General features: G+C 37.6%; 5 protein-coding genes across 5 annotated transcripts; 1 reads left to right on the top strand and 4 right to left on the bottom strand.

Moving 5' to 3' along the window:
• Positions 1-3,905: 3,905 nt before the first annotated feature.
• Positions 3,906-6,796, bottom strand: LOC145203891 (putative methyltransferase DDB_G0268948). Its single transcript, XM_080076258.1, has one exon. It carries the CDS (start codon positions 6,493-6,495, stop codon positions 5,599-5,601), a length of 897 nt encoding a protein of 298 aa, XP_079932384.1. The 5' UTR covers positions 6,496-6,796; the 3' UTR covers positions 3,906-5,598.
• A 276-nt stretch (positions 6,797-7,072) lies between these two features.
• Positions 7,073-9,119, bottom strand: LOC145203901 (putative methyltransferase DDB_G0268948). Its single transcript, XM_080076270.1, has one exon. It carries the CDS (start codon positions 8,879-8,881, stop codon positions 8,342-8,344), a length of 540 nt encoding a protein of 179 aa, XP_079932396.1. The 5' UTR covers positions 8,882-9,119; the 3' UTR covers positions 7,073-8,341.
• Positions 9,120-11,329: 2,210 nt separating this feature from the next.
• Positions 11,330-13,256, bottom strand: LOC145208984 (uncharacterized). The gene has a single exon (XM_080079237.1). The coding sequence runs from the start codon at positions 12,706-12,708 to the stop codon at positions 11,818-11,820; it is 891 nt and encodes a 296-aa protein (XP_079935363.1). The 5' UTR covers positions 12,709-13,256; the 3' UTR covers positions 11,330-11,817.
• Positions 13,257-16,880: 3,624 nt separating this feature from the next.
• Positions 16,881-18,109, top strand: LOC145228800 (uncharacterized). Its single transcript, XM_080093987.1, has one exon. The coding sequence runs from the start codon at positions 16,996-16,998 to the stop codon at positions 17,902-17,904; it is 909 nt and encodes a 302-aa protein (XP_079950113.1). The 5' UTR covers positions 16,881-16,995; the 3' UTR covers positions 17,905-18,109.
• Positions 18,110-18,181: 72 nt separating this feature from the next.
• LOC145228808 (3-oxoacyl-[acyl-carrier-protein] reductase FabG-like) lies at positions 18,182-20,814 on the bottom strand. Its single transcript, XM_080093999.1, has 7 exons — positions 20,652-20,814; positions 20,273-20,406; positions 20,084-20,218; positions 18,972-19,068; positions 18,778-18,888; positions 18,682-18,718; positions 18,182-18,510 (listed from the first exon to the last, which is right to left on the bottom strand). The coding sequence occupies exons 1-7, from the start codon at positions 20,686-20,688 to the stop codon at positions 18,294-18,296; spliced, it is 768 nt and encodes a 255-aa protein (XP_079950125.1). The 5' UTR covers positions 20,689-20,814; the 3' UTR covers positions 18,182-18,293.
• Between the last annotated feature and the right edge of the window lie 474 nt (positions 20,815-21,288).

The following is a 21,288-nucleotide window of genomic DNA, read 5'->3' on the forward strand; positions in this document are numbered from 1 at the left end:
AAGAAGTTTCAAGGAAAAACTGATCTAAATTAAACTAATGTGCAGCTTTGGCTGTCAGCAACAAATCTACGCTTTCATTTTCAACATTTGTCTTTTCAGCTTTTCCAATTTCGTAACTAACACGTTGAAACTTACTTTGTTGTCTTGCGCTTTTTATCAGTTACTTGCTGATGTCTGTATCTAAGATTTTGTTAAAGTATGGAGCAAAGAGGTTTAGGTTTGCCACTTTCACAACCAACTTCCGCCATCAAATGATTCAAATCAAACCTTAGTGCACTAGAACATGTTCTTCCTAACGATTTTACCAATACGCCAATTACGTGATTGGCAACCTTTTGACAGTAGTGTGGTCGATATATATTTTAACTTTTCACATTTTTTTTGCTTTTAAGCAATGCTTTCGCCATTTTAAATCCACTGAATTCGATTTGCTTTCATTTTGGGTGTACTAACCTATAACTTTCTGTTTATGTCATGAGTGCGTACACACATTTCTTTTCATTGTTTTGTTTTGCATTGTTTATTTTCATATTTTGTTTCATTTTATTCTAGGTTTTCGCTTTTATGAACGCACTCATAATATTGTATGTGTTCTAAGGTTTGTTACGCCTACTTAATGTTCACTCTTGTATTTCTATTGATTTCCCACGCTCTTTTTGATATTTAGTTTTGTTATCAATATTATGGTTGCGTGAAAGCTCCCAACCCGCCCTTGCGTTTTTATGTTTACCACGCTTCTTAAGCAATTCTTCTGTAAATGTAGACGTATAATTTAAACTACGCAACTTTCAAGGAACCGACGTCAAAGCGATCCTTCATAACTTAAATTTGATCTTTTACGGTCCCACATTTCACGTTTTACGGTCTGCTGAAGCGCTGTTATTTGTCATTTTTTTACAACCTGAGACTGAAATAACGTGTTTTTTTTACCGCTATGTAGGTGGCTGGTTGCACGACCATATAGCATTTTCAACTTTGGCATCATATCGAAAGCCTTGTTTGAAACAAAAAAACGTGTTGAAGATTACAAATCTTTCCGACCAGACTACAGTCAAAATGTTGCTAATCATGTTATTGGGAAAGAGGCAATATCTTTTGGTTGTAAAGCAAATTTCGATTTGATGGTGGAAGATGATTGTGGAAGACAAACTACAAACCAATTTGCTCCATACTTTAATAAAGTCTTGGCAACCGATATAAGCCAAGAGCAAATCAACATTGCAAGACAACAGAACATGTTACTTATGACGTCGGGACGGCTGAAAAGATTAGGGTGGAAGATGGAAGCGTATAGATTTATTGCTAGCAGCCGAAGCTGCACATTGGTTTAATTTAGATCAGTTTTTGTTGGAAACTTCTCGTGTACTGAAACCACAAGGATGCTTAGCGTTGATTGGATATTCTAGCCCTTCTCTTAAAATAAACATGGAAAATCACCATGAAGATTTGTCAAGTTCTGCATATAATCTTCTTCGCAAATTATAGACGGGTTAACCTCAACGGAAAAGTACAAATGTGCTACAAATGAAGTTCTTCGCAAATACTCGGGTATATATGACAAAATTTCCCTGATAAACAAAAGCCGGTTTACAGTTAAGCAAGTAGCCTACATGATTGGAATCTAACTACAGTCAAAGGGTTTATTCGTTCCTTTGGCTCACGTGACAGTTACTTCGATAAAAAGAGAGTAAAAATGCCAGGGTTGAATGAAACATTAGGTGATGAAGTCGACGAGTCGTTGGATATTGGCGAGAATTTCAGGAAAACTGTGAAACGGATGCTGGGCGTTCCGACGTTGAGTTATGACAATGTAAAGCTAAAAGCAGAGTTTGAAATATATTTTTGATAGTGGCACAAGGTGTTTTTCGTGAAAAATAAGCAAACTGAAAACAAAAAGTTGTAAAAAGCTTTTTGCAGGAGTGCAAATAGTTTTACTGCAATATGGAAGAAATTCGTAAAGTGAATTGTGTTTCGCTGCTTTGTAGAATTTTTTTTGATAAAATGGACAACTTTAGTATCAGGAAAAAGAAACGTCCAACAAACAAAAAAGTGCAGTTTGGCAATATGATTGAATGAAATCTGTTCATGAATATATGAATAGGCAGTTTGTACATTTGAACAAACGATAAACAGTCAAAAAATCCAAAAGCTTGCTTTGCTACGAGAAATATTTTGCTGGTTATCAATGTTGGACTGGCTAATTTAAATCAGTTTGCTAACCGTAAGAAAATTGTTATTAAAATCTGTATAAGTCGGATAATAATGTGGTCAAAAAGTTTTGTGACATTTTACTTGTTTTTTTAGCTACTATTCCTTGCAATGATAAGAAACTTTTGTGGCCGTTGAACATATAGCGTAAATTTGCATAACAAATGTGCACTTTAAAGATGCTGAGAGATGTCAGTCGTATGTTTTGCTGTTGCCCGGTTGCATAACTAATTCAAGAAATAGGATGCATATTTTTTGAATTTGTCAGATAGCGGAAGCTATGCTGCATAAAATTCCCAAAGCAAACACTTCGATAATATTGTGCACACCATATAAAAACAATGGATACACCTTATAAACCTGCCTAACCACACGAAATCATTAGTTTAGCTCAGCTGATTTATCAATGTCTGACTGCCTCATTTTCATAAGTTTGCTGACTGTTCGCCAAGCGTAAAACGGCTTTGAAAATAATGTGTTAACGCCAAGTGCATTTTAAACAGACGTCGGTCGTGATTTTTTGCTGTAAATGTTATTGTCTGTTAGTTTTGTGTCTATAACGTATTTTCTTAACTTTCTCTTGTTTAGCAAAATAGGTTTTGGCATCTCAGAATTACTTCACTGAAAGTATCTTGAGCTTTTTATTCAGAGGATGATAAAGTAATGACCACTTGCAGTGAAACTTATTTTGTTCCTATCACTTGTACTATATACTTGTGTCCAACACGTAGGACAACCCTACTTTGTTAAGACCATCGTGTTTTTGGCTACCCAAAACACATAATATTATTTATTGTAAAAAAATGTAAATGAACGAAATCAATACAATGTAAAGAGCAGAACGTCGAATGAAAGAATCCTTCCCGTTTTATTGGCACTGTACTATATCATTTAGAATATATACATCATTTGAGACAATTTAGGATATTTGTTTAAAATGAAGTTTGATTTACACCGCTCAAACCTCGTGCTACTATTATAAACATTTCAAACTCTGCCTTTATTTTAACATCATCATCTGAAAATGACTGATATCCGAGGTATTGTTTCAGTGTTTTCCCAAACACCTCAACAATGTCCAATGATTCTTCGTCTGTCTTTTGTAAATTTTCGTGCAAAGTTTGCATTTCCATTCTTTTCTTATTCACATACTGTTCATATGTGCCCAACGAGCGTATGAAACCCTTGACTGCAGTCAAGTTCCATTCACATTGTTGGTGTACTGAATACAGGCAGATGTCTGAAGCGAGCATTTTTTCACGAATGCCTGAATATTTGCTATAAACTCCATTTTCTTCGGGTTTGAGCTCTTTGGTCAGTTCTAGATATATTTCATGTAATAGGTTGGATGCATATCTGGAACAATCTTCTTTTTGTTCCTCCACATTTGGTATAGGCTGAGGTGGAACATATCCTATCAAAGCCAAACACCCTTGTGGTTTCAGTAAACGAGAAGCTTCCAATAAAAACTTCTCCAAGTCAAACCAATGTGCAGCTTCGGCTGCAAGCAACAAATCTACTCTTTTATTCTTAGCATTGATCTTTTCAGCTGTTCCAAAGTCGTAACTTACATGTTGAAACTTGTTCTGTTGTCTGTGGCCAACACCTGGTGAAAGTATGGAGCAAAGAGGTTTGTAGCTTGTCCGCTTCCACAACCGACTTCAACCATCAAATCAAACGTTATTTTCGATGCCGAACCTGTTTTAAGTTCTTTAAGTATAAGATCAGCAACTTCTTCTGTATGTACTGTGGTCGATAAATGTTGTATTTTTCCACAATTTCTTTACTGTCAAACAAAGCCTTAGTAGCCATTTCCGTTAGGAAATAGTATGTTCAGCGTTAAGTATACATTGTAACTGGATTAAAATGACTGGCGTAATAAGTATAGTTTAAAGCGGACAAACTGCATTGCAGGTTTCGTTTAAACCAGGGAGTCGAACCGCTTGTCATATGGGTTCAGGTTCGGTTCGGGTTTACTTGGTTTTGTTTTTAATGGTTCGGGTTTCGGTTCAGGTTTTTAAAAATGTATATTTTCGGGTTTTGTTCTGGTTCGGGCAAATTATCCGGTCCGAACCGGTTTGCAGTTTTTTTATTCGTTTTAATTTAATTCTACCCATCATCTGCCTGGCCTTCAAAATCTAAAGAATTTTGCCCGTGCACTGTTATTTTTGACGCGCCCTGTAAGTGTTATCTCGTGTTTTCTTTAGTACGCTGTTTCAAAAAAAGATCACCAAATATAAAACAGACTGCATTTTTTACTGGTTCGGTTCCGGTTCGGGTCCAACGCCAAACAAAATATAGGGTTCAACTCCGGTTCGGGTTTTTAGAAAATCTTAATCAGCGGTTCGGGTTCGGTTCGGGTTTAATGAAATTAACCGCTCAAACCGGTTCGCGGATTCGGGTTCAGTTCCGGTTCGACTCCCTGGTTTAAACAAATAGAAAAATGCGTGTTTTATGGTCGAATCGTTTTAGCTAATGTTCAATGCATTGGCAAACATTGCGTAAATGTTTAGAGGAAGCTATCAATCATACCTAATACGCAGAATTCACAAAAAACTGAATTGCTGAGTGTGTAAAAATTACACTACGGATATCACGATATTTGGCGTCGTTTATAAATCAACACATGAGAACATTTGTAATGTGTGCGTACACACATTGTTAATTTCGTTGTTTTCTTGCACAACATTTCTTTATCTTATTTATGGACTTGTAATGGTTTGAAGGTTTGTTGCTTTATTTCACAGTTGTATTTCTTTCCACACTCTTTGTTTATATGTAACTTGTTTTGACAATGTTGTTAATATTTGTTTATATGTTTTTAATATTTACCATGCACACTTTTATTAATATTTACCTTACCACGTACAGCAGACATCATCCTTCTTGCGATCTTTTCTCTCTATTTTTTTCATGCTTCCTTCTTTTTGTCTCGTAGTGCTGTTTTAGCAATGTGACCAAAATGTGACAACGTCACTAGTCACTACGTAGTGATGTTGTAAACACCTGTAAATTAGTTGTGTTTCCATTGTTGAGAAGTAAATAATGCATTTTGGCAAAAGCATTTAAATTTTTTTTACGATATTCCTACGGATCAAAGAAGTGATTACCAATTGTACCAAAACTTGTTCCGTTCTTATTTCCCCTACTTGTGTCGAACAACCTCACACAACACACTCCTTACTTCGTTGAATCCATCATTTATTTTGACAACCCAAGTAACATAATTTTATTGAAACCCATACAAAGTTACGCACAGAACATGCATCAGCTGAAAGAATCCTGTAGTGGTGACTTTATCACGATCGTGATTGTCATGTAATGTAAAATATGTACAACACATCAGTAGTTTACAATGCAATAACTTTTGTTCTATTTATTTGTCTTACATTAAACATGCTTTACACCGCTCACACCTCGTGCCACTATTATAAAAATTTCAAACTCTGCTTTGATTTTAATATCGGCATCAAAACATGACTGAAGACCAAATGTTTGTTTCAGTTTTTCTCCAAACACTTCAGCAAGATCATACGATTTGTCGTCTTTCTTTTGGATGTTTTTATCCGAAGCTTGCAGTTCTTCTCTCTTCTTATTTATGTACTCGTCATATGTTCCAAGCGAACGCATGAAGCCCTTTACTGCAATAAGGTCCCAGTCGTACGCTTCATTGACCATGAAACGACGAATGTTTGAGGCTTGTATTTTATCACAGATACCCGAATACTTGCTAGTAACCTCATATTCTTCAGGTTTGTGTTCTTGGCCTAACACCGATGCCGTTTCATAAAACAAATCTGTTGTATAGCTGGAAGAATCTTCTTGTTCTTTTAGTATTGGTGTGAGCCTAGGAATAAAATATCCTATCAATGCTAAACATCCTTGTGGTTTCAGTACACGAGAAGTTTCCAATAAAAACTTGTCTAACTCAAACCAATGTGCAGCAGATGCCGCTAGTAATAAATCTACGCTTCCATCATCCACATTAATCTGTTCAGCTTTTCCCCTGTTGTAATTAACATGTTGAAACTTATTTTGTTGTCTTGCGCTTTTTATCTGCCCTTCACTGATGTCTGTTGCCAATACTTTGTTAAAGTATGGAGCAAACAGGTTTGTAGCTTGTCCACTTCCACATCCAACTTCAACCATCAAATCGAACGTTGTTTTCGATGGCGACGCTTTTTTCAACTCATCAATTACAAGATCTGCAACTTGTTGACTGTAGTGTGGTCGATAAGTTTTGTAACTTTCAACAATTTCTTTGCCTTCAAACAATGCTTTTGCCATTTTAACTTGCTGAAGTTCAATTTCTCTAACGTTTTTATCTATTTCTGTTCTTTACGACGATCTTTCTGAGCAACCCGCTGATTTCTCACCCAGCAAACCATTGCCTGGCGTTGTTGGTCCTTCGAACTTAACCTACGGCAACACAGACAACGACTCATTTCCCTTTCCTTTCAAAAGTGATCGTGTTTCAAACTGCACGCTGTAAGTTTTACCAACAGAAGGCAGGATGTCATATGTGCCTTTGCCCACGGTTCGTTTTTCTCGGAAGGGGACAAAAACGTTTAGGCTTGCCGTTGTTAAAACAAACAAGAACCATGCATTTCAAAAATGGATAACTGATGTTTTTTTTCTCGTAACTCTCGTCACGTTGATTCGCATGTATTTTCTTTTTAGATTGTAAAAGAGAATCCTACGACGCAAGCGGGTGAGAGGATATTAGCGCCTCGCCTTTGCTGCGTCGGAGCGGATGTTTTATGTTTAGGATTAGGATTGGTTACATGAAGACTGAAGGATAGAGCAACAGTTTTGCTAAGCCTTTATTAAAGCCCTGTTTTTTTTTATAATCTATGATGTATTGTTAATATTTAGGATTGTTGTAAGTCCCACAAACCCTGCCAATCTGATCTATTCCCCGAGACTGTCTCACCAATTCTGTAAAAGGTCCAGAACCCTGCAATAACGACTCACCACAAAAGCCGGATCAACCTAACACTGGTTTTGCTAAGGGCGTCTCACAATTTATTAGATCGTTCACTACAACTCCACACAAAACCTCTGCGCATAAAACAAACAATGACACATAAAACCAGGGCACTAAAACAACCGTTCGCAAGACGCCCACAAGAAGGCTACCACTCCATAATCGACGAGCGCACGCCGACCTCGACACGTGGGCGATTGACCAATCACGAGGCTCCACTTTTAGATAAGGTTATCAGGCACATCCGGGAGTGGTAATTACTGAGGCGGAAAAGTGCGACAGGACAATAATGCGTGAATAACGAAACCGTGTAAGTAACTGAAACGAACGGTGAGACAATCAAATCAAAAAAACAATACGTGAAAATATATTGTTTAAATGAAGGAAAGACAAAGGTGTGACTAACGTTGGAAAAGGTAATATAAGTGAAACGGATTTTGATATAGACATAAGTGAACCATAAGTGAACACATAAACAAACCTATTTTGAAGTGTGAAACAAACAAAATAGAAGGCAAATATAAAAAGATATGCTGTACACTTTAAGAACTAAAGGTGAAATGTAAATTCGCCACACAATACATTTCTTAAATCCATCATTTATTTCGGCAACCCGAGTAACATAATTTTATTGAAATCAAAACAAAGTTACGAGCAGAACAGGCATCAATTGGAAGAATCATGTAGCTGTCACTTCATCACGGTCGTCCTTTTCATGTAGTGTAAAATATGTACAACATATCAGTAGTTTACAATGCAATAACTTTTGTTCTATTTATTTGTTTTACATTGAACATGCTTTACACCGCTCACACCCCGTGCTACTATTACAAACATTTCAAACTCCGCTTTGATTTTAATATCGGTATCAGAACATGACTGAAGACCAAATTTTTGTTTCAGTCTTTTTCCAAACTCTTCAGCAATATCATACGATTTGTCGTCTTTCTTTTGGATGTTTTTATCCGAAGCTTGCAGTTCTTCTCTCTTCTTATTTATGTACTCGTCATATGTTCCAAGCGAACGCATGAAGCCCTTTACTGCAATAAGGTCCCAGTCGTACGCTTGATTGACCACGAAACGACGAATGTTTGAGGCTTGTATTTTATCACAGATACCCGAATACTTGCTAATAACCTCATATTCTTAAGGTTTGTGATCTTGGCCTAACACCGATGCCGTTTCATAAAACAAATCTGTTGTATAGCTGGAAGAATCTTCTTGTTCTTTTAGTATTGGTGTGAGCCTAGGAATAAAATATCCTATCAATGCTAAACATCCTTGTGGTTTCAGTACACGAGAAGTTTCCAATAAAAACTTGTGTAAGTCAAACCAATGTGCAGCTGATGCCGCTAGTAATAAATCTACGCTCCCATCATCCACATTAATCTGTTCAGCTTTTCCCCTGTTGTAATTAACATGTTGAAACTTATTTTGTTGTCTTGCGCTTTTTATCTGCTCATTGCTGATGTCTGTAGCCAAGACTGTGTTAAAGTATGGAGCAAACAGTTTTGTAGCTTGTCCACTTCCACAACCAACTTCAACCATCAAATCGAACGTTGTTTTCGATGGCGACGCTTTTTTCAACTCATCAATTACAAGATCTACAACTTGTTGACTGTAGTGTGGTCGATAAGTTTTGTAACTTTCAACAATTTCTTTGCCTTCAAACAACGCTTTCGCCATTTTTAATTTACTGAAGTTCAATTTCTCCAACGTTTTACAGCTATAGTTTTTTGTGAGGGTCCGGGCAACCCTTGAAGCTTTTCACCTAACAGCAAATGTCTGACATTGTTGGTCCCTCGATAAACTTCCGATCCGCGAATATTTCACGGTCTACTGATGGGGCTTGTCTAGTTCCCATTATTCGCACCTCACAGCGGAACGCGAAACAATTGTGTTTGATCTGCAAAAATTGTTTTTTTTTAGTTTTTTGTTTACCTAATTCAGGGGTGGGCAACATACGGCCCGCGGGCCGGATCCGGCCCGCGACGGGATTTTGAGCGGCCCGCGGACAGTTTCCGGTCTTACATGATAATGTGACCCGCGGCCACAGTCTGCCGCAATCCCCTATTACTTGCTTACTACGTCAAATTACAGTTGTAACGGACAGTAACGCACCCAATAGCAAAAAAAAATCCCGCCGTTGTTACCATTGCACCATACGTCCATTGTTACGACATAACTACCAACCTTGTGTGTGTCCTACTTTAACGGTTTCCTTTGTTTCCACACGTATAGCCTAGTTCAGGGGTGGGGAACCTGCGGCCTTTTAGGGCACTAAGTGCGGCCTTCGATGGCAAAACACATTTTTAAGATGTTGATATAACCGACTGCACCAGGCGCTGAAAAAAAATAGACAGAAACGTATTTTTGATTTTATTGCAGATTATTTTTTGATTAGTTCCAGGGCAGCGGTTTTCAAACAAGACCCATGGTCCCATAGTGGTACATAAAGCGATTTCCATAGGACTACCAAAAACTCCAGGTTCAGCAATTTCTAGGTTAAATAAATCCTGAATGTTGTAGTGAAGATGAAAATGTAGTGAGGAATTTTAATTAGCTTGGACCGTAAGTCCTACAAACTACGAGGAAATAGCAAAACGACCATTCTGTAAGTCAAAAAGTTTGAACATCACTGTCCTTGGCCTGGGAAATAGTCTATGCGGCCTACACGAGTGTCGATAAATCGTTTGGTAGCCGTTATAAACAAAAAGGTTCCCCAACCCTGGTTAGGTGGTCAAAAATCCGTTTTAAATCACTGGATAAATACGCGATTAATGTATCGATTCAGGAATCCGGCCCGCCAAGTACTTCATTTTCCCATATCAGGCCCGCCGAATGGAGAAGTTGCCCGCCCCTGACCTAATTGCTTGCGTTTGCTTGAAAACATTTAGAGGTCTACAGATACGCCCGTTTCTCTCCTAAAATTGAGATGCTTGAGTTGTTTGTCGATCGATTGTCGAAAACATGCCAAAATGAGCTGTGCTTTAATCTTTAAGAAGTTAAAATTGCATTTTTTTAAGTTCATTAATTACATAATCAGCAACATCTTGATTGTACTGTGGTCGATAAGATTTTTTCGTTTCTGTTTTTCGCTTTCAAAGAATATGGTTTCGCCATTTTTTAACCTATGCTACTTCAGTTTATTTTCTCAAACATGTCTCCTGAACAGCTATTGTTACTGTTTATTCGGACTGCCCTAGTAACTCTGCTTTTACCCAACAACAGTTGTTTTTAAATTTCCGATCCTTCGAACTTAAACGACCGTAACTCGAATATTTTATTGTCGACTGATAGGCTTTTTCGTTTTTCTTACTGTATAACAGCTGAACGCGAAACCAGTCAACCACTATACTACCCCATTTTGTGGTAATAGATCGTCTAGCGGGAAAAGTAAAGTTTTTTGTTGTTCAGTGGGACTGTAAAAGTAATCATTTGGCCGACCAGGCTAACATTCTCAGCAAAACAAATAACACCCAATGAACAACTGTTTTAAATACCGGCACTTTAGTGGTTGTACGTCTAATACCAAGTAAATTCCATATCTTCTTGTTATACGATGTAAATATGCGAACAGAAGCAGAATATGAACCCACTCCTCTGCAACAGCGACGGAAATATATTCCGCACATTATAATAAACTGTGATAAAGCCACAGCTATATTTGGAAACAGTAATGAGTGGTGAATTCCGTTTGTGTTAACGACGTATAAACGTTAAGACGAAACGATTTGTTGAGAGTTTGATGGACGAATACAATTATATGCTTGAAGTGAGTGATGTGTTGTGTCAGTTTAATAAACTGACCATCATCTTAAAGTTAAAATTAGAAGGTATATTTATATGCAGTGGACGTCAACACAGCTTAATGACCAATTTAGTTATAACGGAATGAAGTTCCTAATAATGTTTTGCTGCTATCAAAACTATCTTTAAACACCGCCTGGCCACGGCCAAAGTAGTACGATTTGTGTGTCACAACGCAATACATGATTGGCACTTGTCAACAGCTTTAAAAGCCCACACGTGTTTTAACCATGTAGGCTACAAAAGAAACGGCCGCAAAGTTATTTACATTTGCCGAGAAGTAAGGTTAATGTTGAGAATTTGAGGTACAAAAATATCTTTGCTACATTCAATGGATTTGCGGACTGAAGACTTTTTTAGTTTCGGTTGCCTATTTTATTGCTTTCACTGAAATTATCTTGTCAAACGAAAAATGTTTGAGTTGTACAAAACGATTACGTATGTTTCTTTACGCGGAGATTTCATCTATGTTCCTTAGAAATTTTTCAAAAATGTGTTTCCTTTTTTGTTCTTTTTTGTACTAAAACATACCATGAGATCTATGTTAATAACCATTAAATAGGTCATTGCTGTAAAGTGCAAACATAACAGAAGGCTTTGATATTGCAATTGCTCGTTCTTTAATTTGAATAGCATTAATGAAGTTTGCCCAACAGGTTGATCAAACAATGATATACGTCAATAAGCGGTAATGTTCGAGGGGAATTATAATATCAATACAAGGCAAAGAGCAAAACGTCGAACAAAAGTTTTATAAGTATTGTATTATGCCATGTAATTGAATTGTACACGGTTTTAGATGTTATTTTAAATTAAGTTTGCCTTACACCGCTTACACCTCGTGCTACTATTATAAACATTTCAAACTTTGCTTTTATCTTAACATCATCATCAGAAAATGACTGATATCCGAGGTATTGTTTCAGTATTTTCCCAAACACCTCAACAATGTCGAATGATTCTTCGCCCTGCTTCTGTAAGTTTCCGTGCAAAACTTGTAGTTCCTCTCTTTTCTTATTCGTGTAATGTTTGTATAAGCCAAGCGAGCGTATCAAACCCTTGACTGCAGTCAAATTCCAGTCATACTGTTGGTATACTGAAAAACGGCAAATGTTGGAAGCGAGCATTTTATCACAAATGCCCGAATATTTGCTATTAATTCCATTTTCTTCGGGTTTGAGCTCTTTGCCTAGTTCTAGAACTATTTCATGAAATAGGTTGGATGCATATCTGGAACAATCCTCTTTTTGTTTCTCCACATTTGGTATAAGTTGAGGAGAACCATATCCTATCAATGCTAAACACCCTTGTGGTTTCAGTACACGAGAAGCTTCTAATAAAAACTTATCCGAATCAAACCAATGTGCAGCTTCGGCTGCAAGCAACAAATCTACACTTCCATCTTCAGCATTGATCTTTTCAGCTGTTCCGGTGTCGTATCCAACATGTTGAAACTTGTTCTGTTTTCTTGCGCTTTTTATTTGCTCTTGGCTGATGTCTGTAGCCAATACCTTATTAAAGTATGGAGCAAAAAGGTTTGTAGCTTGTCCACCTCCACAACCAACTTCAACCATCAAATCGAACAATGTGGATGCTGAAGGTTTCTTCAATTCATCAAGTACATGATCTGCAACTTGTTGACTGTAGTGTGGTCGATAAGTTTTGTAACTTTCCACGATTTCTTTGCTTTCAAACCACGCCATTTTTACAAATGAACTTATATGTTCAGGACAGATTGTATCTGTTGCTATGCGACTGTCCTAGCAAATCCCGAAGCTTTCACCCAAGTCTTTGCCGTAGTTGTCTCGATTTCTCACGCAAAGTTTTCATGGTCCACAGAATGGCTTTTTTCTTTTAACTGCATTGTTGAGACATATTTTAAAGTTATCTGGTCTGGACATTGCAGCTCGCATTGATTCAATTATTTTCTTTACCCAAATTCAGTGTTGCAATATTTTTTTCATTGGCATAAATTTTTGCTTCATGGCAATATTGTTTGAAGTCCACTTTACATGTCAATTTGTTGTAGATATTCTTTATCTATTATTAATTCTGCACTTGTTGTATGTCCTGCTATATTTTATGACAAACCACTCACTTTGTCTTTAAAATTATTTATTTAACCAATAAAAAATTGGAGGAAATTGATTTTCATATGACAACATTAAGTAGCAAAATAAACGCGATTTGTTCGTGTTGCGGTTTTATCACCTCATGCAGTATGGTGTAATATATTCACAACGTTAAGGTTAGTATACTGGCATTTAAAGCATTTCTATTTACATCTTTAAATCAAGCCTATTTTACACCGCTTACACCTCGGGCTACTATTATAAAGTTTTCAAACTCCGCATTTATCTTAACATCGGCATCAGAAAATGACTGACAACCCAGCTTTTGTTTCAGTTGTTTCCAAAAAATCTCAGCAACATCAAAGGATTCTTCGTCCGGCTCCTGTAAGCTCTTATGCGAAGCTTGTATTTCTAATCTCTTCTTATTCATGTAATGGTCATATGTGGCAAGAGAGCGCATCTTGACTGTAGCCAGGTTCCAGTCATATTTTTTGGCATACTGAAAAACGACAGATTTTTGACGCAAGAATCTTTTCACAAATACCTGAATATTGACTAATAACTTCATTTCCTTCAGGTTTGTGCTTTTCGCTCAATCCCATTACTGTTTCATGAAATAAATCGGATGCATATACAGAATAATCTTCTTTTTGTTCTTCCATATTTGGTTCAAGTTGAGGAGAAGCGTACCCTATCAATACTAAGCATCCATGTGTCAGTACACGGGAAGTTTCAAGCAAAAACTGACCTAAATTAAACCAATGTGCAGCTTCTGCCGCCAGGAACAAATCTACGTTTTATCTTCAACGTTTATCTTTTCAAAGTTGAGTGGCTTTTGTCTCCTGTTTGACCATCGTACACGAATAAATACCAAGCCAAAATTAGCGGGGCAAAATCAAACGGTAAACACAAGACGAGTTGGATCAAGGCTAAATGTGCATTGTAAAGTATTATTTTCTGGGGTCTGACGAAAACAAACCTTTTGACTTCTGGTATTCATTGAATTAGTGGCCGGTGCTATAAACACTAGCGGATTTCAGAACTTTTTCGAAACATGATGTAAGAATAAAGGGTTAAATTAAGGTACGCCAATTTTCATTTTACGTCATTTTACGCCCACCAGTTTGTGTATGTCCTTATTTTCTGTTATGTTTGACAGTGTTGTTTACCGGGCAGTTAATTGTACAGTGCGCATGTTGAATGCAGTAACTTTGAGCTGATTTGCCTAGAAGGGTTAAATTCAAACGTCTGTTGAAATTCGGCGACTTGTTCCACCATTTTCCAGTCCCCAGCGTGCCTGCTTTTCTTTCTTTTAAACGTAAAAGATAAAATCCGTAATTTTTGTTGTTGTAGTAATTTAAGAAACCACTAAACATTAGCTGTTTTTTACCAATGTGAAAAAGTTAAACAGGAATGTTTACAATAGGGTAGCTAGTTCTGTTCTTTACAACGGTCTGTCTGCAATCCGCAAATTTCACACCCAAAAAACAATTGCCTGACGTTTTTGGTCCTTCGAACTACCTACCGTAACGCGAATGTTTCACGGTCTACTGATGGGCTTTTTATATTTTCCTCGCTTGTTTGCAGGTGGTAGCTGAATGCGAAACCTTGGTTTCTGATCAACATTTTTTTATTGTTTGCATAGGTTTTCGGATGTTAACTATTTAGTGACTGGGGGAATATTAAGCGGTCTACAGATAAGCCCGTTTCTTTCCTAAAAACTAAAAAATAAGTCGCTTAAGTAGTTTGTCAATCAGTTACTGGAAACTTTCGAAAATAAACTCTGTTTAACAACCCCAAGATTTAGAAGTGCATTTTGGCATTATAATTAAATAAAATGTCTTTGAAATTGTGAGCTTACAAATGTATTGGAACCAGGTGCAATTCCGATACACTTGCTGTCTGTAACATTTAAGTTTTGTATCATTTATGTTGTTAAGTTTTTCAACCATACTGAAAAGACGCTGTGAAAATACGCCCGTGTGTCACTATGTTTATTGCGTTGAAATGCACGTGAACAAAATATAATACGATACGAAATGTAATCTGTGTTATTCAAATTTTTCCGTTTCCTATTTGCCTGTTTCTCAACGTTTTTTCTTGCTTTGCCAAAATAGAGAAGAAAGATATAGAACATGTCGTGGTCCACTTTGATGTCAAAGTCTTGTTTCATTGCGAACCTTGCTGTTGAACACAGCAAACTAGTTTACTATTTCGGGTGGGTCTCGACCAAACTGCTAACAACTGCAAACATCAGCCTTTATTGCATGACAACCAACACAAATGCAATTGTTCGCGCACAATCGTAATGTTTTTTGTCTTGTCTGTGATGCCAGGCTGTCTTTGGATCATTGTCATGTGCAATTTTGCATAACTAGCTAAAATAAACATCCTTGTGGTTTTAACACACGGGAACTTTCCAACAGAAACTGATCTATGTCAAACCAATGTGCAGCCTCTGCGGCCAGCAACAAATCTACACTTCCATCTTCAGCATTGATCTTTTCAGCTTTTCCAATGTCGTAACTCACATGTTGAAACTTATTTTGTTTTCTTGCAGGTTTTATTTGCTCTTGGCTGATGTCTGTAGCGAAGACCTTGTTAAAGTATGGAGCAAACAGGTTCCACTTTCACAACCAACTTCAACCATCAAATCGAATATTGTTTTACCACAAATTCTGGCCGATATTCAATTACAGTTCCTATTTGCGCATGTTTCTTTTTCTAATTACCGGACAAACTTTATATGTTTTGCAGTATAAAACAACAAAAAATCCTTTGTTTAGTTGTTTGTATGATTTTTTGGTTATTTTCGAGTATTGTATTTTGTATAAAAGTGGTTTCTAACCGATTTCTATTGAAACGTCCGAAAATTTTAAACCCACGTATGTTGTCCCCAAGTGTTAGATTGCACAACATGTTTCTTTGCCACATTGACCTTATATTATTAAAAAAAGCTTTCTACATTTTTAATATGTTCGATTCTGTAATCGCTCGTTGTCGCGTTTTCAATGCGGTCTTGTTCGCAATTATTTGAACAATAACCTTTTGGTCTTTTCAGGTGATTTCCAGAACCTGTCAGCCAGTTTCATAGCAAAATTTTCACATAAACAAGTCAAAAAGCACACAGCGTATGTGCTGCAAGGAAAAACGCGGGCAGTCACAGGCATGTTACCATCAGCCACTTGTGCCATAACCACGCAATACCAGTTTGCACAAAGGCACACACACAATTTAAATAAATTTACGACATTTAACATTTGTTAATATTAATGGGTAAGTCAAAACCAAATAAGCTGTTAACTTGTCCACCTCCACAACCGACTTCAACCATTAAGTCGAACACTGTTTTGATGGCAAAAGCTTTTTTCAGTTCATCAAGGACATAATCGGCAACTTGTCGACTGTAATGTGGTCGAAGTTTTGTAACTTTTAACAGTTTCTTTCCTTTCAAACATAGATTTTGCCATTTTTTTACTTAATAAAGTTCAGTTATCTCGAACGCTTTACGTGAACAGCTATATTTCTTTGTGGTTCTTTTCCAGGCAACCCTTGGCGTCTGTAACGCGAATAATTCACGCCCTGCTGATCGCAAAAACCTATATGTATTAACGAAAGTTGTTCAACAATCTCTATAGCCTGATTTCTTACAAAACTTTTGGGTGTTACTCTGTGTCTAATTGTTTCATAGACGTTCTGCCAATGTTTTTGTGCGTTTTTGAATGTTTTTGAAACAGTTAGATAGATTGGTGACAGTTGTCTGTGGCTGTTAATAGGGATTCGCAGAAAAATAACAAACAATTGAATTGTATGACAATTTCTAAAAAGCGGAATTTCCAATCGGAAACTCTACACATTAAACGATGCTGAATGAAACGAGCACATCATATAAGCTACTGAAAAGTTAACGCATAAACAATGTTGAAGGCATATTTTGAAAGCAAGGAGATAATCGAGTTTTATAAAAACTATCGACCACACTATGGTCAACAAGTTGCTGATCACGTACTTAATGAGCTCAAAAAGTCTTCAGGATTGAAAGGAAAGTTTGATTTAATGGTTGAAGTCGGATGTGGAGGTGGACAAGCTACAAATGTGTTTGCTCCATACTTTAACAGAGTGTTGGCCACAGACATAAGCCAAGAGCAAATCGAAGATGCAAGAAAGCAGAACAAACAAAAGCATGTTCTTTACGATATTGGAAGAGCAGAAGAGGTTGACGTTGAAGATGGGAGCGTAGATTTGTTGCTGGCGGCTGAAGCTGCACATTGGTTTGATTTTGATAAATTCCATGTTGAAGCTTCGCGCATACTGAAGCCGGATGGTTGTTTAGCTTTGATAGGATACTTGAATCCCAAGCTTGAACCTAAAGTGGGGCTGAATAAGACAATAGATGCCTCAATTTTCGCCACGAACCTGCTAAACGAAATTGTATGCGAGATGACCGAAATATGCAGTTCTGAAGAACAGGAATTGGAGAATGGGTACACAGGTATCATGGCAAACATTCCGCCCAATAATATAAAACGCTTTTCGGTTGTGCAATCGTACGATTGGACTTTGGCGGAACTTAAAGGTTTCATTCGTTCTATCGAGGCGTACCCAATGTGCACAAACGGAGAAATGGCCACAAATGGCAGTTCTGGGAAGGCCGACATTAAATCGTTGGATGTTGCAGACGTGTTTGGGAATACTTTGAAACAAACGTTGAACATTAGTCATTCTAGCGATGAAGAAGTTCAGCTAAAAGTCGATTTCGAAATGTTTGTGATTGTGGCACATCACATAAGTGGTTTTGAAACAAGTAAAGATGCTTACATCTGCTGAAACCGCCACTGTATGGCATGGTAGATGCAATTTGTTTGCTTATTGTTGCCTATATACGTTTGCATATTTGGCCAATTATGTTAGTGAGTTAAGTGTTTTCCTGTGAATAAGTAAGGGTCGTTATTGGGACTTTTTAGAAGCCCCGTTTAGTATCCTTTTCCATGTGTTTTTACAATTAATTCCAAATAATGCTGAAAATAAACGGAAAAAATCACTGGATGGTTTGATAGTTTTACTCCTTACTTTGTTCGTTCCCGCTTACTTATGTCAGCCAAAGTTACTCGCAGATGTTAATGAGTATATTTTTTCCCCGAGAAACAAAACACACGCAGCATAATTAGTGGCATGTTCCATTTAAAGGTTAAAGTATTTATTGTATTTGTTGCAATTTATGCACTTTTTAATGACAATCCCCCGTCGACAAATAGGCAAGTTCCTGTTACCATCGCGGACGCGTCGGACGCCAGAAATAGAACAGCATTGGCGACGTCCGATGTTTCCACAAGTTTACCAAGTGGATGTTGCGTTCCCATGTGTTGGTAATACTCATCCAGTTTATCAGCAGAAAACCGCTTTTCGTGGATCTTCGTACGCACGGAGCCTGGACTGCAAAAAAATGTTTCGCTTTCTTAAACAGTTTAGGGTTTTCATGTACAGCCAAGTGTTGTTGGAACAAAATATTCCATCCTTTCTCCAAGCCCATTATTCGCTTATTAACGTAAGCGCACATAACCCTTTAAGCACAAAGTGCATGCAAGCTTTAGAAACACGTCTTACTTGACGGCATTGACTCGTACTCCGCTGGGTGCAAGTTCTACAGAAAAAAGTCCGTCAGTTGATAACATCATCACCAATTATACCATTTAAACCTACCCAGCGCCGTACACCTTGTGAAGTAGTCTAACGCTGCCTTGCCCATTCCGTAAGCGAGGTAGTGGGGAAAAAGCATAGTGGACACGCAGCTAGAAACGTTTACAATCGATCCTAAAATGTTTTACAAAAATAAGTGTGTTGATTGGAGTATAACATTTTTCAGACAAAAAAAACGCTTTGGCTGTTGCACATACCTTTGGTTTTTTTTAGATATGGAATAGCCAACTGGGTTAGATGAAACACCGCCTTCACATTGATGTTAAACATTGCGTCGTATTGCTCTAGTGTTGTCTGTAGGTTTATAATAAGCATACTAGTTGTAATGCAATAATTTGATGCCGTTAAGGTGTAGATCAGGGGTGGGGAACCTGCGGCCTAAAGGCCACATGTGGACTTTTAGGGCACGACGTGCGACCTTCGACGCAAAAATACATTTTAGGATCTTGATATTGCCTGCAGCACCCGCCGAAGAAAAATAAACGAAACTGTATTTTTTGTGGATTTTGTCTTATCTCCCATAACTATTTGATAAGTTCTAGGGCAGCGGTGTTTACTTTCTGTGGGACTACCAAGAGCTCACGTCTCTACAGTATACAATCTTACTAGTGTAACAAAGAAAACAATTGCTTGCGCATAATCTAATTTCTAAGACTTGTCTGTGATGTCACAAGCTGCCCTTAGATCATTGATATGCGTAAACAAGCGCATTTGCAAGTGAAATAAACTCTTAATGTTGTAAAGGTGGAAATGTAGTGGGAAGTTTATTTACCTTCATTCAGCGTAGTCCCACGACTATGTAAGAGAAAATTACACAACGACCATTCCGTAAATCAAAAAGTTTGAACACTACTGTCCTAGGACTGGGAAATAGTCTATGCGGTCAACACTAGTGTCGTTAAAACGTTGAGGCCTTTATGAACAAAAAGGTTCCCCACCCCTGGTGTAGATGTTAACATGGTACATGTACTTAGTGTTGGAAATCAGCGAACCGAGGCCAACATGAAGCAAATGTTTTCAATTTAATGGAGAACGGTTACTTTTTAATAGCAAACACAGAATGCACTTTGTCTAATAAACAAAAAGCGCCTCAACAATTATACAGCCACTGCAGCGAACAGGAAATGATTGCCACAAATGGCTTGGAACACAGGATATGTACATAGCTAACAAAAAAATTGTGCGCAATGCTGGAATTATACGAACCATAGAACTATTCTCTGCGTGTATTTTCAGAAGCGTATCCTATTGTATTAACGGGCACACAAAATATTGGGTACCACTAATACAGCAAAACAGTTACACTTACTGATTCTAAGTTGGCGATATGTAAAAAGCCTGCGTTGTTAACCAGCACATCAATTTGATTTAATTCCTCCATTGCTTTCGAAATGATTAGTTTGCAGCTTTCTATTTGGCCAAGATCCGCAATCACTTTTACAACCTGCAAGAAACGGTGTGTTTGGTTTGTTTTGCATTCATCTCAACAACGCGTTACCTTTGGCGATCCATTGTTTAAACACTCTTCACTGACTTTGTTGAGGTTTTCTTCATTTCGGCCAGTAATGCATAACGAGGCGCCTTCCTTGGCAAAGGCAACTGCCACTTCGGCCCCAATGCCACTGGATGCTCCTGTGAAGTTAGGATATGTCAGAACACATAGACCTGCATGCCCCTTTTTCTAGTTCACAAGCCAATTGTATCCTAAAGATAACTCTTTTTACATTACTGGACACTGTATTCTAAAGCATGGCGTAAGCCTATATCTATGCTTACAGCAAACTATTCATTTACCGTTTTAGGTTACATGTGTGTAAATCAGTTTAAATGCGAATTGTTTCAAAATTGTTTTCTGAAAGTCCCAAAGTTGAACCCACCTGTTACCACAACTGCTTTGCCTTCAAACTTCATCATGACAGTCGCAGTCTAGCAAGCATAGACCTAATGTGTCACTTGCTGTGTGATCAAACCTTCCACTTCAGTACCATGTGTTTGCATAGTTACATCTCGGCTTGCTCGTGCGTGACAAAAACGTCTGACGTGCATGCCGCCAGCAAACACACGCCTGAAAAGGGCACTACATTGTACGCTTACGAAACTACTTTACGCTCTGCGGACTTTTTGCCACTAAACTATCCCAGATAAAAGACAACAAACTAAGCATATTGTTTTTCATTTTACTGATTTGTAGGCTGGACTATTAAAAACGATTGTTGTTTTTGTAACTCAGGTCATTATAAGGCGCGGTAGCAGCCTATCTGAATACAACCTCAATTGTTTGTGATACTGTTGTGCAAATTCATTTGCAAATTATAAAGACACACCTGGCCAAAAGCGTGCGATTAGCTATGTGCAAAAAATCTCGTTTAATCAAATTCTTTGATTGTTTTTTGGCTTAAGACCTACATTTCGATGCACTACTTACAACGTGACGTGCAAAACAAAGCTTCCAATATTTTGAACAAAAATGCACGCTACGCGCTTGCGGTTTTTGATGTGCTGTAGCTCTTGTCA

This window comes from Phallusia mammillata, chromosome 1 (assembly GCF_965637545.1).
Source record: "Phallusia mammillata chromosome 1, kaPhaMamm4.hap1.1, whole genome shotgun sequence".
Taxonomy (NCBI): domain Eukaryota; kingdom Metazoa; phylum Chordata; class Ascidiacea; order Phlebobranchia; family Ascidiidae; genus Phallusia; species Phallusia mammillata.

Excerpts from the sequence above, each read along its gene's own strand:
- LOC145203891 (XM_080076258.1), bottom strand. The coding sequence starts at position 6,495 with ATGGCAAAAGCATTGTTTGAAGGCAAAGAAATTGTTGAAAGTTACAAA.
- LOC145203901 (XM_080076270.1), bottom strand. The coding sequence starts at position 8,881 with ATGGCGAAAGCGTTGTTTGAAGGCAAAGAAATTGTTGAAAGTTACAAA.
- LOC145208984 (XM_080079237.1), bottom strand. The coding sequence starts at position 12,708 with ATGGCGTGGTTTGAAAGCAAAGAAATCGTGGAAAGTTACAAAACTTAT.
- LOC145228800 (XM_080093987.1), top strand. The coding sequence starts at position 16,996 with ATGTTGAAGGCATATTTTGAAAGCAAGGAGATAATCGAGTTTTATAAA.
- LOC145228808 (XM_080093999.1), bottom strand. The coding sequence starts at position 20,688 with ATGATGAAGTTTGAAGGCAAAGCAGTTGTGGTAACAG. Across the intron at positions 20,219-20,272 it reads TAAACAATGGATCGCCAAAG|GTTGTAAAAGTGATTGCGGA; the intron begins GTAACGCGTTGT and ends CGTTTCTTGCAG. Across the intron at positions 18,889-18,971 it reads ATATCTAAAAAAAACCAAAG|GATCGATTGTAAACGTTTCT; the intron begins GTATGTGCAACA and ends AAAACATTTTAG.